At 39.4% G+C, this 16,390-nt stretch overlaps 1 protein-coding gene across 5 annotated transcripts in view; it reads left to right on the forward strand.

The window, feature by feature from the left end:
• The window catches only part of ZFAND4 (zinc finger AN1-type containing 4), a 107,354-nt gene that overhangs the window by 45,819 nt on the left and 45,145 nt on the right, over window positions 1-16,390 (forward strand). For 3 of the 5 annotated variants that reach the window (XM_066243817.1, XM_066243818.1, XM_066243819.1), the window contains exons 4-5: window positions 251-318; window positions 9,889-10,075. The exons of 1 other annotated variant lie outside the window; for it this stretch is intronic. In XM_066243817.1, the coding sequence (XP_066099914.1) occupies window positions 251-318; window positions 9,889-10,075 (255 nt within the window). The remainder of the gene's footprint in view (window positions 1-250; window positions 319-9,888; window positions 10,076-16,390) is intronic. One more of the 5 variants, XM_066243822.1, reaches the window with a different exon arrangement.

The following is a 16,390-nucleotide window of genomic DNA, read 5'->3' on the forward strand; positions in this document are numbered from 1 at the left end:
CACAGAGGTCCCTTCCAGTACTTTCATTCTGAGATTTCATGTCATATTTAAGGATTATGAAAACTTCTTCACTTTTTTATTATTTGTATAAGTAAATGAGTTAACAGTTTATATTTATGCACATTGTTATATCTATTTTTATATTTTAGGACAGGCACTATGCCTAATAAAGCAGCACATAATCACGTATACACTTAACAGTGAATGCATTTTGATGATTGTAGTTTATTTTTGTGTTAATTATTCACAGCATTTCAGAAGGTTCTACCTTGAAGCTGGTATTGGCTATGCGTGGTGGACCTATAAATACTAGAAAAGGTAGGCATATGTTAAAGTTATGTATATGAAAGCAATTTGACAGTAACAGTCTTCAAGCCAGTGGTTTTGTAGTAAGATTCTCTTTCTGCTTTTAGGTTTTAGAACAGTGTTTCCCAACCTTTTTTGTGCCATGCCCCACCTTAACCTTTCTAAAATTTTTATGTCCCCCCCCCTATGTAACATATATAATTTTTAACATTAAAAAATTGATTTGTTCACTTAGTAAACATAAATGATAGGTTCTAGGAAGAAATCACTATGAAATTGTTAACAAAACACAGTAAGTAAAATTTCAAAACATATAATGAAAAACAAATTTAAATTCCAAATAATTTTAATACAGATTTTTCTATATTAATTTATTATTTTAATTTAGTGTAATCCTTGCGCTTGATGCTTGCTGCACAGAGATTTTATATTAGGTTCCAATTTGGTTAGCTTTAGTCTCAAGTCTCCACGTTGTGTTATATCCAGCCGATTTCTTTTTTTTACCAGTAAATCATTTACAGCACTAAATCCACATTCGGCTAAAAATGAAGATGGAAACGGTAGCAATAGTTTTCTTGCACATTTGGTTGAATTTGGGTATTTGATTTCTGTTTCCTCACAAAGCCATGCCATCGCTCCTTTGATATTAAATAAAGCTTTAACTGACTCATCATTTTGCAATTCTGCGAGTTCTTCTCGATACTGCATATTTGATATATCAGACAAATCCACTAACATTGGCTGCATCATCCATGTTGGGAAATCAATTTGTTTTAAATCAGAAAATCTTTCTTTTAAATCAGCCGATAGAATATTCAAATGATTGACAATAACAAGTAAAGCAGTATCAGTTACTTCACATTTGTGGAGCCAATGAAACTGTTTAAAGTTTTTGTTGTTAATATGTTTCTGACATAACTCAGTATTGATAATGAAACCAAATATCTTTGCTTTTGCATCGACAAGAGTTTTATTTGTTCCTTGAAGTTGCTTATTTAATATATTTAGTTTTTCAAAGATATCGGCTAAATAACTCACAAATGCTTTACCATCTATTGTTAACAGATACTTCATTTCAGGTTTATCGCTTAAAAAATCACTAAGAGTATCAAACAGTTCCATAAATCTTTTCAAACAGTTTCCTTTAGATAGCCATCTTATTTCAGTATGAAGTAAAAGTCTCACATGGTCTTCATTTTGTTCTTCACAAAATAGCTTGAAAAGACGCTCACATTTGGCACTAGCTTTAATAGCATTAACACACTTTATTACTGTATGTAATACTTCATTCAGAACAGGCGAGATGTTTTTAGCTACCAAGTTTTCCCTATGAATAACACAATGCACAAGAATCATTTCTGGATTCGCATCTTTCATCAATTTTAAGCAGCCATTTTTCTTGCCCATCATATTGGGAGCACCATCTGCACAAGATGTTATATTTTTCATTGGTATATCATTGACATCTAAGTAGTTTTTTAGCTTATTATATATATCTTTGGAGGTAGTGGTGCTTTCTAATCTTTTACAGAACAACATTTCTTCAGCAAAATGTCCTTTATCAATATATCTTACGTAAGTTATCAATACTGCCTCACTGTCTCTCAAAGTTGATTCATCCATTTGCAAGGAGAATTTTCTTGTTTTCAGCTTTTCAATAAGTTGTTTATCAATATCCTCACTCATTTCGTCTATTATCAATATCCTCACTCATTTCGTCTATTCTTCTGCTAACAGAATTGTTACTGAGTGGCATAGCTTTTACATCTTTGTCATCTTTTTCAAGAACCGTTTTAAGAAATGCTGATATTGACGGTTTTATTAAATTCTCTCCTATAGTGTGATTTTCTCCAGTTTTAGCGATGAATAAAGAAATTTGATAACTAGCCTCAAGAACACGATTATTAGTTGAAGTATGAGCAGTAAATAGAGACTTTAATGTTGTTCTTTTTTCAAAATTTTTCTTAAGTTTTAAAGTAACTCAAATCTGAATTAATATGAGCACTATGTTTCGCCTTCAAATGCGCCTCAAGACGACCTCGTTTCATTGATTCGTTGGTCAAGCATTGCTGGCATAAAAGACAAAAAGGAATCCGCTCATCGTGAACAGCGAGTATGAACCCAAATTTTAAATATTCCTCCAAATATTGACTAGTTTTTTTCTTGCTTGCACCACTCATTTTACTATGGGCTATAAGAAATAAAAATAAGATCAATTAAAAACTAATATTAAAATATGTGTTAAAATATATTCAATGTGACATAGTAAACGTATACTAAAAATTCATATTTATTTAAATGTATATAACACATTTACTACACTACCACTGCAAATCAAAAGGTATCTATATTTTTTCCACTTGACAAAATTTTCTGGAAAGTTATGCTTCTAAAATTAAAATTGTCGTGCATGCACTATTATAGCCCCAATAATATTTATAAAATATTATTGTTTTCTAGCCCCAATGCAAGAAGTACTTAATAGAGTTTAATATTGATAAAAATAAAATCAAATACTTACCAATTATATCTATACTATATATGTATATTTATTAAATCAACAAGCTTTTACAACAGTTTTGACTGACACTTATTTCAAATTAACACCAACTGAATGATGTGAAACACTACAGAAGTTGCGATGGGCCAATTAGGTGAGAATAACTGCGTTGTTTAGTGAGTTTTTAAAACGTCTGGGGTTCCCCGTGGCTGACGGCATGCTCCGCAGTGAACCCAGGACGAAGTTTACTTGACGACGCCAATCACCCAGTTGATATTTTGATCTCATCAAACGAAATTATACTTAATAATTATTTACCGCAATTATTTAAGAATTGCATTTTTTGTTAAATTTGGCACTGATATCTAGCGTTGCATTTAAATGGCCCGGGGCATGGCCCTGGCTGGTTGGCTCAGCGGTAGAGCGTCGGCCTGGCGTGAGGGGGACCCGGGTTCGATTCCCGGCCAGGGCACATAGGAGAAGCGCCCATCTGCTTCTCCACCCCCCACCCCCTCCTTCCTTTCTGTCTCTCTCTTCCCCTCCCGCAGCCGAGGCTCCATTGGAGCAAAGATGGCCCGGGCGCTGGGGATGGCTCCTTGGCCTCTGCCCCAGGTGCTAGAGTGGCTCTGGTCGCGGCACAGCGACGCCCCAGAGGGGCAGAGCATTGCCCCCTGGTGGGCAGAGCGTCGCCCCTGGTGGGCGTGCCGGGTGGATCCCGGTCAGGCACATGCGGGAGTCTGTCTGACTGTCTCTCCCCGTTTCCAGCTTCAGAAAAATACAAAAAATAAATAAATAAATAAATAAATAAATGGCCCGGGGCAAAAGAGTTAAAGTTGTGTCGAGTCCATTTTCAAATTGCCCCCCTTAACTATCGAATTGCCCCCTTGTGGGGCGTGGGCCCCACGTTGGGAAACACCGTTTTAGAAGAACCACATTTGTTTTTCTATGCATTGTTCTTTAAAGCCTAAATGAACAGAAGCAGGAACTTATATTCCAGAAAGTCTCATGATTTGTGATTCAGTCCAGGGAGATTTAAATTAAACCGTATCAATATAGGGAAGGGAAATGAAGTGGTATAGTATAAATATGTTGCTAATGTGTTTAGGTTCATTCCAGTCTTGTTGCTGTTTTTATCCACTGATTTTTTAATTTCTGGGGAATTGATTTTTATAAAAACTTCCAGGATATCTGTTAGCCTGGTCTGTGATGGATTTGGGTTTCATGGATATTATCATGGCCCTGTTGAATGGTTTTTCAGAATTTGGGCAGTCTCTGGGAGTTCATTCATTTATTCAACAAATACATTTTGGGCGTCTACTCGAGGTTCAGTGCAATGTTTTTTGTGGGTTTTTTTTGTATTTTTCCGAAGCTAGAAACGGGGATAGACAGACTCCTGCATGCGCCCGACCGGGATCTACACAGCACGCCCACCAGGGGGCGACGCTCTGCCCACCAGGGGGCGATGCTCTGCCCCTCCGGAGCGTCGCTCTGCCGTGACCAGAGCCACTCTAGCGCCTGGGGCAGAGGCCAAGGAGCCATCCCCAGCGACCCGGCCATCTTTGCTCCAATGGAGCCTCAGCTGCGGGAGGGGAAGAGAGAGACAGAGGACGGAGAGGGGGAGGAGTGGAGAAGCAGATGGGCGCTTCTCCTGTGTGCCCTGGCCGGGAATCGAACCTGGGACTTCTGCATGCCAGGCAGACACTCTACCACTGAGCCAACCGCCCAGGGCCCAGTGCAATGTTTTATGGGAGAACATGTCTGTACTTCATGCAAGTGCCCACAATAAACGTGTAAAGAATTGATGTCATTTCAAGTAGTTGTAACTGCTGTGGAGATTGGGTAGTGTGATAAGAGTCTGTGAAAACAGGGTTGTAGGGCCCTGGCCGTTTGGCTCAGCGGTAGAGCGTTGGCTTGGCATGCAGGGGACCCGGGTTTGATTCCCGGCCAGGGCACATAGGAGAAGCGCCCATTTGCTTCTCCACCCCTCCCCCTCTCCTTCCTCTCTGTCTCTCTCTTCCCCTCCCGCAGCCAAGGCTCCATTGGAGCAAAAGATGGCCCGGGTGCTGGGGATGGCTCCTTGGCCTCTGCCCCAGGCGCTAGAGTGGCTCTGGTTGCAGCAGAGCTAGGCCCGGAGGGGCAGAGCATCGCCCCCTGGTGGGCGTGTCGGGTGGATCCCCGTCGGGCACATGCGGGAGTCTGACTGTCTCTCCCCATTTCCAGCTTCAGAAAAAAAAAACACAAAAAAGAAAACAGGGTTGTAGGAGGGTGATTGTGGAAGGACCCTGATGATGTGAGCAGAGACTTCATTAACAAGATAGATAGTTCTAAGAATGGGAAGAAATGGAGTGTTTGTACCAGGGGTCCCCAAACTACGGCCCCCTGAGGCCATTTATCCAGCCCCCGCTGCCCTTCGGGAAGGGGCATCTCTTTCATTGGTGGTCAGTGAGAGGAGCAGAAGATGCATCTGCATCCTGTGCTCCTGGAGTACTGTATGCGCCGCAAAGCGCTGCGTTGCTCAGGTACAGTACTATTTCCCGTGATGCGGGACACACATGTCACAGCTCCGGAAGCGTGTCATATCACTTGTTACGGCTAGCAGTGAGAAATATGGAACCGGACATCGACCATCTCATTAGCCAAAAGCAGGCCCATAGTTCCCATTGAACTTTCTCATATATGCCTTGGTCAGTTTGTTGATTTAAATTTACTTGTTCTTTATTTTAAATATTGTATTTGTTCTCATTTTGTTTTTTTAATTTAAAATAAGATATGTGCAGTGCGCATAGGGATTTGTTCATAGTTTTTTTTTATAGTCTGTCCCTCCAATGGCCTGAGGGACAGTGAACTGGCCCCCTGTGTAAAAAGTTTGGGGACCCCTGGTTTATACGGTCCCGGATTCAGGTGTGTCACATGAATCCCCACCAAATAAAGGCATCCTTAGACTGCTCAGAGAAGTCCTCATTTTGGGGAAGTCTTTCATATTTGTTTGAAGGCTTTCATATTTGTTTGAGCTTTCTTTAACCAGAATACTGAAGGTCAAGTATTAATTCCACTGTTGGCTCATTTCTTCCACAGTCAAATTTTATTTCCAGGCTTCAAATTTTAGTCATAAAATAGAGTTATTACCATCTTTTCCCTAATTACATCAAGAGTATCTTGTGAGATATGTTACTTTGGCTGTTTAACTATTTTGAGTAGGTTAGAAAAGATGAAAATAATAATGTTAGAGCTAATTAATTAGCACTGCTAATATCAGGGACTTTCTATTAATTGGACTTATGAAATTGTCCTATGTGACATAAGATGATGTTTATAGCACCCATTCTGCAGGTAATACAAGAACCCTAAAGCATTTACTGAGTCATTATTATAAAATAGAATTATCTAGTGTTTAATGACATGTGAACTCCACACTATTATTTTTGAAAGGTGGTTATTTGTATATAATATTTTCTTCAATCCAGGGTTTTAATCAGAACACCTACTTGTCTTACTAGGACTAATAGTATGAGGAGGAGTATAAGTGCTACAGAATCTGAGTTAAAAATACGTGTATTTTTAAAACTTTAAAAAAAAATAAAATGAAAGGCATCATGACCCTTTGATATTTGGAACTTTGTAATACCTTTTTTTTTCCCTTTAACTTTCTGTGCCTTATTTGTAAATTGAAAAATCAGCATCTAGAACTTGTCTGTTTTTTTATACTTTAAATTAAGTTTTTAATAATTTTGCCTTTACTGAATCAACTTTTCACATCATTGAAAACTTTGTGAAAAAGAAAAATAACCCAGATCTAAAACTTCTCCATATGTAATTTGAGAAACCAAATTTTTTTAGCTATTTAGTCTGACTTAAAACTTATGGTTTAGAACTGTGATGGCGAACCTATGACACGCGTGTCAGCACTGACACGCGTAGCCATTTTTGATGACATGCAGCCGCATGCAGCCACATACCAGAGAAGTATGGGGCTGCATGCCGAGAAAGACGTTTCATCCTCGCCTCCAGCACAGCCAGGTGCGGTAGCCAAGAATAAAACATTTGCTGTAGTGCAGACACTCTGTGCTGGAGGGCTGCAGACCTAAACAACAGAACTCCACACAGAGCATCTAGTTCTGGGACTTCTGGTTAGGCTGTTAGGGGATCTTTGACCTCACTTCCGGCCGGTGGAGCAGGGAGAAGCAGAATGCCCTGAGGGATGCATCTCTGGGGCCGTGTGATCGCCATTACCAGCAACCACATAACCACAGCAACCATCATCCAATCTGCTGTTCTGGGGTGTCATGGATTTCTAAATGACCATCATTACTGAGATTAGTGAGGGGGAGGCTGGGAGAGGCGAGGGCCTGTGCTATGGGTGCCGTTTCCCGCCATTAGAAATAGTGGCAGCCATCTTAATTTCCATAAGATGCAACTTGCAGAATTTCAAGACAGCATCTGGGCTCAGGTGTTTGTCGACTTGAGGTCAAAGCTTGAGAATCTGGAAAGGTGCCACTTGGAGAATCAAGAGGAGTGCCACTACGAACAGGAAATTTGGAGTGCCTGGAATCAATTACCAGACATTTTTAGCACCCTGAAAAATATAGCAATGGCTTTACTCACAATTTTTCCCTCTACCTACTTTTGTGAGACCTTATTCTCAGTGTTAAATAATATCAAAACCAACAAAAGAAACAGATTGACAGATGAAGTTAGTAGCGCTTGCTTGGGCTTGAAGTGTACAAAATACCAACCTTCAATTGAAGATTTAGCCAATGAAATTCAGCAACAAAACAGTCACTAATAGGCAGGTTAGTTAAAGAATTCCCCCTCCCCCTCACTTATCCTAGTTTACAGCACCCCACACAAGTTAAATAATATCAAGACCAACAAAAGAAACTGACTGACAAATGAACAAAGAAGTCACTAAGCAGATAAGTTAAATAATTAGTTTTTGGTTTATTAAATACAGTTATATATTACAATTATACATTTTTGTTATTTAAACTATATATATCGCAAAATTATGGGGTTTTTTTTCTCAAAGTGACACACCACCCGAGTTATGCTCGGTTTTTTGGCGAATTTTGATACACCAATCTCAAAAGATTGCCCATCACTGGTTTAGAAAGTACCTTTATCATATGTTTCAGTAATATTTGACTTTTAAAATTGTTTTTAATTAACCATGATCAGAACAGCATAGAAATACTTCCCTTTCTAAAACTAAATTTGTCTTGTACTATATATTGTATATACACAATGTTTTGAACCTGGTGAAATCTAAATGATTTTTCTGTTATGAAACTGGTGTGCATGCACACACACCTGTGCACACACACTGTGCACACACATGCAGTCCTAATGCCTCCCTAAGGAGGAACACTATGTTGGTTTGAGTAAGGCTTTCCTGTGGCATCAGAAATAGCAGTCGTGTACTTTTTTATTCCTCATGAATGTTGTATGGACAATATTGCATTAACCTAAAACTGGTAAGAGCCTGTTTTAAAAATGTATTTTAATATCCATGCATTTTGTGCCTATGCAAGAGTTGATCAAAACATCCAACGTGTTTATAAGATGAGCTAAATCTTATATTTCTGAAATTTTTGCTCTGGCTGGTTGGCTCAGTGGTAGAGCATCAGCCTGGTATGTGAAAGTCCTGGGTTTGATTCCTGGTCAGGGCACACAGGAGAAGTGACCATCTGCTTCTCCACGCCAACACTGCTCCTCTCTCTTTCACCCTCTTCACCTCCCACAGCCATAGCCCAACTGGTTCTAGCACATTGCCTTGGATGCTGAGGATGGCTCCATGGAGCCTCCACCTCAGGTGCTAAAAATAGCTCGGTTGGGACCATGACAACAGATGAGCAGAGCATTGGCCCCAGATGAGGTTGGCTGGGTGGATCCTGGTCAGGGTTCGTGCAGGAGTCTGTCTCACTGTTTCCCCTCCTCTCAACTTGGAAAAGAAGAAAAAAATAAATATTTCTGAACTTTTTGGTTTTTAGTAGTAGTAATATTGAATTTAGGTTATGGGAGCATCTTTAATAATTTTATCTGGTTACTTTCAGAGCTTAGTATCTCTTACTGCTGTAACTTTTTAAAAGAGTAGCACAACACTGTGGTTCTGTTCATAAATAAGCTACTTGAATGAAGGTTACAGAGTTTGAGAAGGTGTTGCCTCTTTTAGAAAAGAGCAAATGTTTCTTCAGCTTGACGTGAGCATGTTTTTGGGAACACACTTTCATTTTCTGCTAACCACCCCGTAAACACCCAGGTCTGGGATCCCGGGGCTTTTATTTCTTTAGGCTCATTCTCACTGCAGGGGCAGTATCGGTGGATGCTGTGGACAAAAGCCGGTTTAATGATGGATGCTGTATGTTTCAAACACAAGGATGCCTTCAGACTTCTAAGCCTGCAGGTTGTGAGGGCTTCGCCCCAGCCCTCTGCTCTGACTGGATGCGTGGATTATTCTAGGACAGCTGGGTTTCTGAGAGGATGCTTTTAACAAATAGCATTCTGATCATCACACACATTGCAGTTTTAGTACATAGGTAGTCCCCTTGTTTCTGAATTATTGTGTACTTTTGATTACCTAACTGCACATCAAGAAACAGCTCTAAGAAGAATCAACTTCTATTCTAAAACCAGAAAGAAAAAGAGAAATTCACTTGCTTCTCATTTCTAATATGTCTCCTAATTATGTTTATTTTTTAATCTGAAATAAGTGGGATTTATATTGCTTTTAATTATTGATTTTTGGGACCAATATTGGAAAATACAGGAAGCAGAGGTGTTGAGTGAAAACAATTATAGATAATTATGTCATAGAATCCACAAATAATATAGACTCTAGTGGTATAGGGAAAACCTTGTGTATCTTTGTTCATAACAACGTAATAATGCATTTCATTTCTTTCATATTAATATAATATGGAAAGCGCTGAATTAACTAAAAAAGACCAGAAACTTCTTTGAAGACTGTCATGTATATATTGTACACATGGGGTTGTTCAAATTCATCACATTAGGTCCTGTCACTGAACTGAGTTGCGTAACGCGACGTAAATTGAAAGTTTGTTCATCAATTTTTCCACTTGTAGTTCCTATGGAAGACCCACTTAGGGAGATGGCTGAGTATGCAGACCCTGGTCAGGATGAGATCTGGGAGAAGACGTCCTGCAACAAACAAGTTACATACTTGGTGTACCGAGAAGGAGAACAGTTGAACTTCTTTCGTGTAGTTGATAGGGGAGATGGCACTTTAACGCCAGTATCTGAATCTTTAAGGTAAATAAGTGTTCATCTGTCTCTCTCACTTAGAACAGGAGAGCGTCATGCGATGCATTCTCTGCACCTTCATGTTCACCTGTGTTCCTCTGCTCCCAGAGCCCCAGGTGTGTGGTTCTGAGATTGCCCTTCATATCATGCACACCGGAAGAGTAATTTTTTTAAAACTGAAACTTCTTTATGGAATAAAATTTTTTCATGCAAAAGATTTATTTCTATAATATTATAAAACTTTAAGATGCCTACTAAAGGCTCGTTACAGTAGTGCGTTGTTATATAGCCTCACCATAATGGGAAAGGTTGAATCTAAAGTTGCTATCTTTTTCTAGAATTTAACTCTGCTGATTAAAAGTGGATAAATGTTATTCTCTAGTTTTGTTTTCCTACTCTATAAAAGTGAGGGAGTTGTTATGTCACTTATAAAATCAGAAGGATACAACCTAAAGGTATTTACCTAGGCAAAACAACAATTAGGGAATTGGCCAAGGTGACCAATAACTTTTTGTACCCTCCGTCTGCTTCTTTATTGCCTTTTGTTTCAGTCACCAAACATTTACTGAATTTTGCAGCCAGTCTCTACACTAGGCACTGGGTCAAAAGGGTGATTATTCCTCCCTCATGGAACAGACAATCTGCTATGAATAGTATCTGTTATATACAGTTGGCAATTGTTATATAAAGATAACAACATCTCTGGAAAACCAGATGTGAAGGCCTTCATTTTGATTGAAAGGTGAGGAGTCAGGGACAACCTCAGAAAAGAAGCAGCCATAAAAGAGGAGTAGGAGTTTGCCAAGCGACAAAGGAAGGAACAGTATTACAGGTAACTAAATTTAATCCACAACATAAAGAACTAGTGGCAAGCCATTCACAGGAAAGATAACTCATAGTCTGAAGGACAGTTTCTGTGGGTCTGGAGTCTAGGTACAGTTTAGCTGGTGCTCTGTGAGCATGATGTTGGCAAAGGCACACTCTTACCTAGATGCTTGATTGGGGAAGAGAATCTACTTTCAAACTCATTCACATTGCTCTCATAGTTCATTTCCTTGTAGTTATATGATTAAGGGTCATGGTTGTATGGTAGCTATTGGCTAGAGGCTGCCCACAGCTCCCTTTTGATGAAGAACTCAAAGTCAACTGATTTGGAGCCTAAATTACATCTGCAAAATCCTTTTACCTTTGCTTTATTCTGTTGGTTAGATATGAACCATAGGTCATGCCTATACTCAAGAGTAGGAGAGTATAAAGGCTATGAGCATCAGGGATCTGGAGTCATGGGGATTGCTTTTTTATCATTATATTATTAATTTTAATGGGGTGACATTAATAAATCAGGGTACATATGTTCAGAGAAAACATCTCCAGGTTATTTTGACATTTAATTATGTTGCAAACCCATCACCCAAAGTCAAATTGTCTCCCGTCACCTTCTATCTGGTTTTCTTTGTGCCCCTCTCCTCCCCCCCCCCCCAACCACCACACTCTTGTCCATGTCTCTTAGTCTAGTTTTTATCTCCCACCTATGTATGGAATCATACAGTTCTTAGTTTTTTCAAGATCCATCTATGTTGTTGTAAATGATCTGATGTCAGCATTTCTTATGGCTGAGTAGTATTCCATAGTATATATGTGCCACATCTTCTTTATCCAATCATCTACTGAAGGGCTTTTTGGTTGTTTCCATGTCTTGGCCACTGTGAACAATGCTGCAATGAACATGGGGCTGAATGTGTCTTTACATACAAGTGTTTTTGAATTTTGGGGTTATATACCCAGTAGAGGGATTGCTGGGTCATATGGTAGTTCTATTTTCAGTTTGTTGAGGAACCACCATACTTTCTCCCATAATGGTTGTATTACTTTATGTTCCCACCAACAGTGGATGAGGGTCCTTTCTCTCCACAGCCTCTCCAACACGTTAGCTATTATCTTGCTGATAATAGCTAATCTAACAGGTGTGAGGTGGTATCTCATTGAAATTTTGATTTGCATTTCTCTTATAAGTAATGAAGATGAGCATCTTTTCATATATCTGTTGGCCATTTGTATTTCTTCCTGGGAGAAGTGTCTGTACATGTCCTCTTTTCATTTTTTTACTGGATTGTTTGTTTGTTTGTTGTTGAGTTTTATGAGTTCTTTGTATATTTTGGATATTAGGCCCTTATCTGTGCTGTTGTTTGAAAATATCATCTCTCATTTAGTTGGCTGTCTGTTTGTTTGTTGTCAGTTTCTTTTGCTGTGCAAAAACTTCTCAGTCTGATGTGGTTCCACTCATTTATCTTTGCCTTCACTTCCCTTGCCTTTGGAGTCAAATTCATAAAATGTTCTCTATGGCCAAGGTCCATGAGTTTAGTACCTATGTTTTCATCTATGTAATTTATTGTTTCAGGTCTTATATTTAGGTCTTTGATCCATTTTGAATTAATTTTTGTACAAGGGGACAAACTGAAGTCGAGTTTCATTCTTTTGCATGTGGCTTTCCAGTTTTCCCAGCACCATTTCTTTTTTTTTTTTTTTTTTTTTTTCATTTTTCTGAAGCTGGAAACAGGGAGAGACAGTCAGACAGACTCCCGCATGCGCCCGACCGGGATCCACCCGGCACGCCCACCAGGGGCGAAGCTCTGCCCACCAGGGGGCGATGCTCTGCCCATCCTGGGCGTCGCCATGTTGCGACCAGAGCCACTCTAGCGCCTGAGGCAGAGGCCACAGAGCCATCCCCAGCGCCCGGGCCATCTTTGCTCCAATGGAGCCTTGGCTGCGGGAGGGGACGAGAGAGACAGAGAGGAAAGCGCGGCGGAGGGGTGGAGAAGCAAATGGGCGCTTCTCCTGTGTGCCCTGGCCGGGAATCGAACCCGGGTCCTCCGCACGCTAGGCCAACGCTCTACCGCTGAGCCAACCGCCCAGGGCCCCCAGCACCATTTCTTGAAGAGGCTTTCTTTTCTCCATTGTGTGTTGTTGGCCCCTTTATCGAAAATTATTTGACCATATATATGTGGTTTTATTTCTAGGCTTTCTATTCTGTTTCATTGGTCTGAATGTCTGTTTTTCTGAGAGCTGTTTTGATTGTCGTGGCTCTGTAGTATAATTAGAAGTCAGGTATTGTAATGCCCCCAGCTTCATTCTTTTTCCTTAGGATTGCTTTGGCTATTCGGGTTTTTTTATAGTTCCATATAAATGTGATGATTTTTTGTTCCATTTCTTTAAAAAATGTCATTGGAATTTTGATGGGAATTGCATTAAATTTGTATTTTGCTTTGGGTAATATGGCCATATTGATTATATTTAATCTTCCTATCCAAGAACAAGGAATATTTTTCCATTTCATTGTATCTTTTTCAATTTCCCTTACCAATGCTTTGTAGTTTTCATTATATAGGTCCTTTACATTCTTTGTTATGTGTATTCTTAGGTATTTTTGTTGTTGTTGCAACCATGAAGGGGATTATTTTTTTTGAGTTCGTTTTCTGATGTTTCATTGGATGAAGACAATGGACTTTGTATATTAATTTTGTATCCTGCGACCTTCCTGTATTGGTTTATTGTTTCTAGTAATCTTTTTGTGGAGTCTTTGGAATTTTGATATATAGGATCATATCATCTGCAAAAAGTGAAACTTTTCCTTCTTCTTTTCCAATATGGATGCCTTTTATTTCTTCATCTTGTCTGATTGCTCTGATTAGAACTTCTAGCACCACGTTAAATAAGAGTGGAGAGAGTGGACCACCCTGTCTTCTTCCTGATTTAAGGGGGAAAGTCCTCAGTTTTATGCCATTTAATATGATGGTTTATCATATATGGCCTTTATCATGTTGAGATATTTTCCTTCTATACCCATTTTGTTGACTGTCTTAAACATAAAGTTGTGTTGTATTTTATCAAATGCCTTTTCTGCATCTATTGATAAGATCATGTGGGTTTTGTTCTTTGTTTTGTTGATATGGTGTATTACGTTAACTATTTTACGTATGTTGAACCATCTTTCAGATTCTGGGATGAATCCCACTTGCTCACGATGTATTATTTTTTTAATATGTTGTTGTATTCGATTTGCTAGTATTTTGTTTAGTATTTTAGCATCTGTATTCATTAGAGATATTGGTCTGTAGTTTTCTTTTTTTGTGCCGTCCTTGCCAGGTTTCGGTATGAGGGTTATGTTGGCCTCATAAAAATGTGTTTGGAAGTATTGCTTCTTCTTCAATTTTTTGGAAGACTTTGAGAGTAGAATAGGAACCAAGTCTTCTTTGAATGTTTAATAGAATTCACTAGTATAGCTGTCTGGCCCTGGATTTTTATTTTTGGGGAAGTTTTTTTTTTTTTTCTTTTCATTTTTCTGAAGCTGGAAACAGGGAGAGACAGTCAGACAGACTCCCGCATGCGCCCGACCGGGATCCACCGGCACGCTCACCAGGGGCAAAGCTCTGCCCACCAGGGGGCGATGCTCTGCCCATCCTGGGCGTCGCCATGTTGCGACCAGAGCCACTCTAGCGCCTGGGGCAGAGGCCACAGAGCCATCCCCAGCGCCCGGGCCATCTTTGCTCCTATGGAGCCTTGGCTGCGGGAGGGGACGAGAGAGACAGAGAGGAAAGCGTGGCGGAGGGGTGGAGAAGCAAATGGGCGCTTCTCCTGTGTGCCCTGGCCGGGAATCGAACCCGGGTCCTCCGCACGCTAGGCCGACGCTCTACCGCTGAGCCAACCGGCCAGGGCTTTTGGGGAAGTTTTTAATAGTTTTTTCTATTTTCTCCCTGCTAATTGGTCTGTTTAGGCTTTCTGCTTCTTCATGACTCAGTCTAGGAAGATTGTATTATTCTAGGAATTTATCCATTTCTTCTAGATTGTTAAATTTGGTGGCATATAGTTTTTCATAGTAGTCTACAATAATTCTTTGTATATCTATGATATCTGTAGTGATTTCTTCTCTTTCATTTTGGATTTTGTTTATATGAGTCCTTTCTCTTTTTTCCTTAATGAGTCTTGCCAAGGGTTTGTCAATCTTTTTAAAGAACCACTCCTTGTTTTATTAATTATTTTCTATAGTTTTCCTGTTCTCTATATCATTTATTTCTGCTCTGGTTTTTATTATTTCCTTTCTTCTGCAGGTTTTGGGTTGTCTTTGTTCTTCTTTTTCTAGTTCCTTAAGATGTGAAGTTAACTGGTTTACTTGGGCTCTCTCTTGTTTGTTCATATAAGCCTGTAGTGATATGAACTTCCTTCTTATTACTGCTTTTGCTGCAGGGGATTGCTTTAAGATTCTGCCCACCACAGAGTGTAGTGTGGCAGAAAGATTAGATGGCTTCTTTGTGGCCAGAGAGCAGACTGTAACAAAGTGGGTGTTGACTGCTGACACTAATGTGTCAGGATCTGGTTAGTACTGCAAACATGGTGTGAACATCTGGGTGTGAAGCTGAGAAGAGGAAGCAGTGAGAGCTACACCCTAACCCAGCATCTCTTCGTTGGGCTGTGAGTAGTTTCTTTACACCAGTCTCTACATGCTGGCTCACTGCTCTTTTGGTTTTCTTTCTTAAGCACACCTCCTCTTGGCTCTCCTTTACTGAAGGAGTGAATGTAAATTCCCTGGTGGAGCCGGTAAGACCCTCTACTACCCACATCATCAGTTTTTCAGGTTTCTTTCATTATGCAATTTTTCCCCTTTGCTTGAAATACCATTTTCTCCTTTTACTGTAATTTTTCCTCAGCTGACTTCTATTGTGTGTTAGACATAGCTCAAATGTTGCTGTGGATTTCAATTAAAAGTGTGTTATTGTTCTTCTCAAGGTAATTTAAAAAATCTCTCTCTTTTCCTTTTTTATTCATCTACCAAAATTGGACACGAAATAGAATGGATGAGAAAGGGGCCTAGAAAACTTTTTCTGTCCATACCTTGAAGGAAATTCATCTTGCCTATCTACAATTAGTAGGCAGCAAACTTTTTTGTAAAAGGCCATATAATAACTATTTTAGGATTTTCAGGCTAAGAGATAAAATCAAGGGAAAGTACTTATATAACGAGAGAAAACTTATTTCCACAAGATTTTTATTGACAAAATTCAGAATATAAGAATAATAACTGAGTACTTTTGTGTGTGTGTGCATGATTCAGTTCTATTAATGAGAATAATGGAATTCTTTTTTGTGGCAATAATATTTGAGGAAGAAAGCCAATTTTGCCTTCCAAATTTGCAAAATCAGTTGCAAAAGTTCATTTGTTTATTATTGATCTGTAATGAGATTTTATGTATTTTATCTTGGAACATTTTCTTTTCACATAGATAGGTACAACCAAATATTAATAAAAGTTAATGAGTATATGATTATAAT

This window comes from Saccopteryx bilineata, chromosome 9 (assembly GCF_036850765.1).
Source record: "Saccopteryx bilineata isolate mSacBil1 chromosome 9, mSacBil1_pri_phased_curated, whole genome shotgun sequence".
NCBI lineage: Eukaryota > Metazoa > Chordata > Mammalia > Chiroptera > Emballonuridae > Saccopteryx > Saccopteryx bilineata.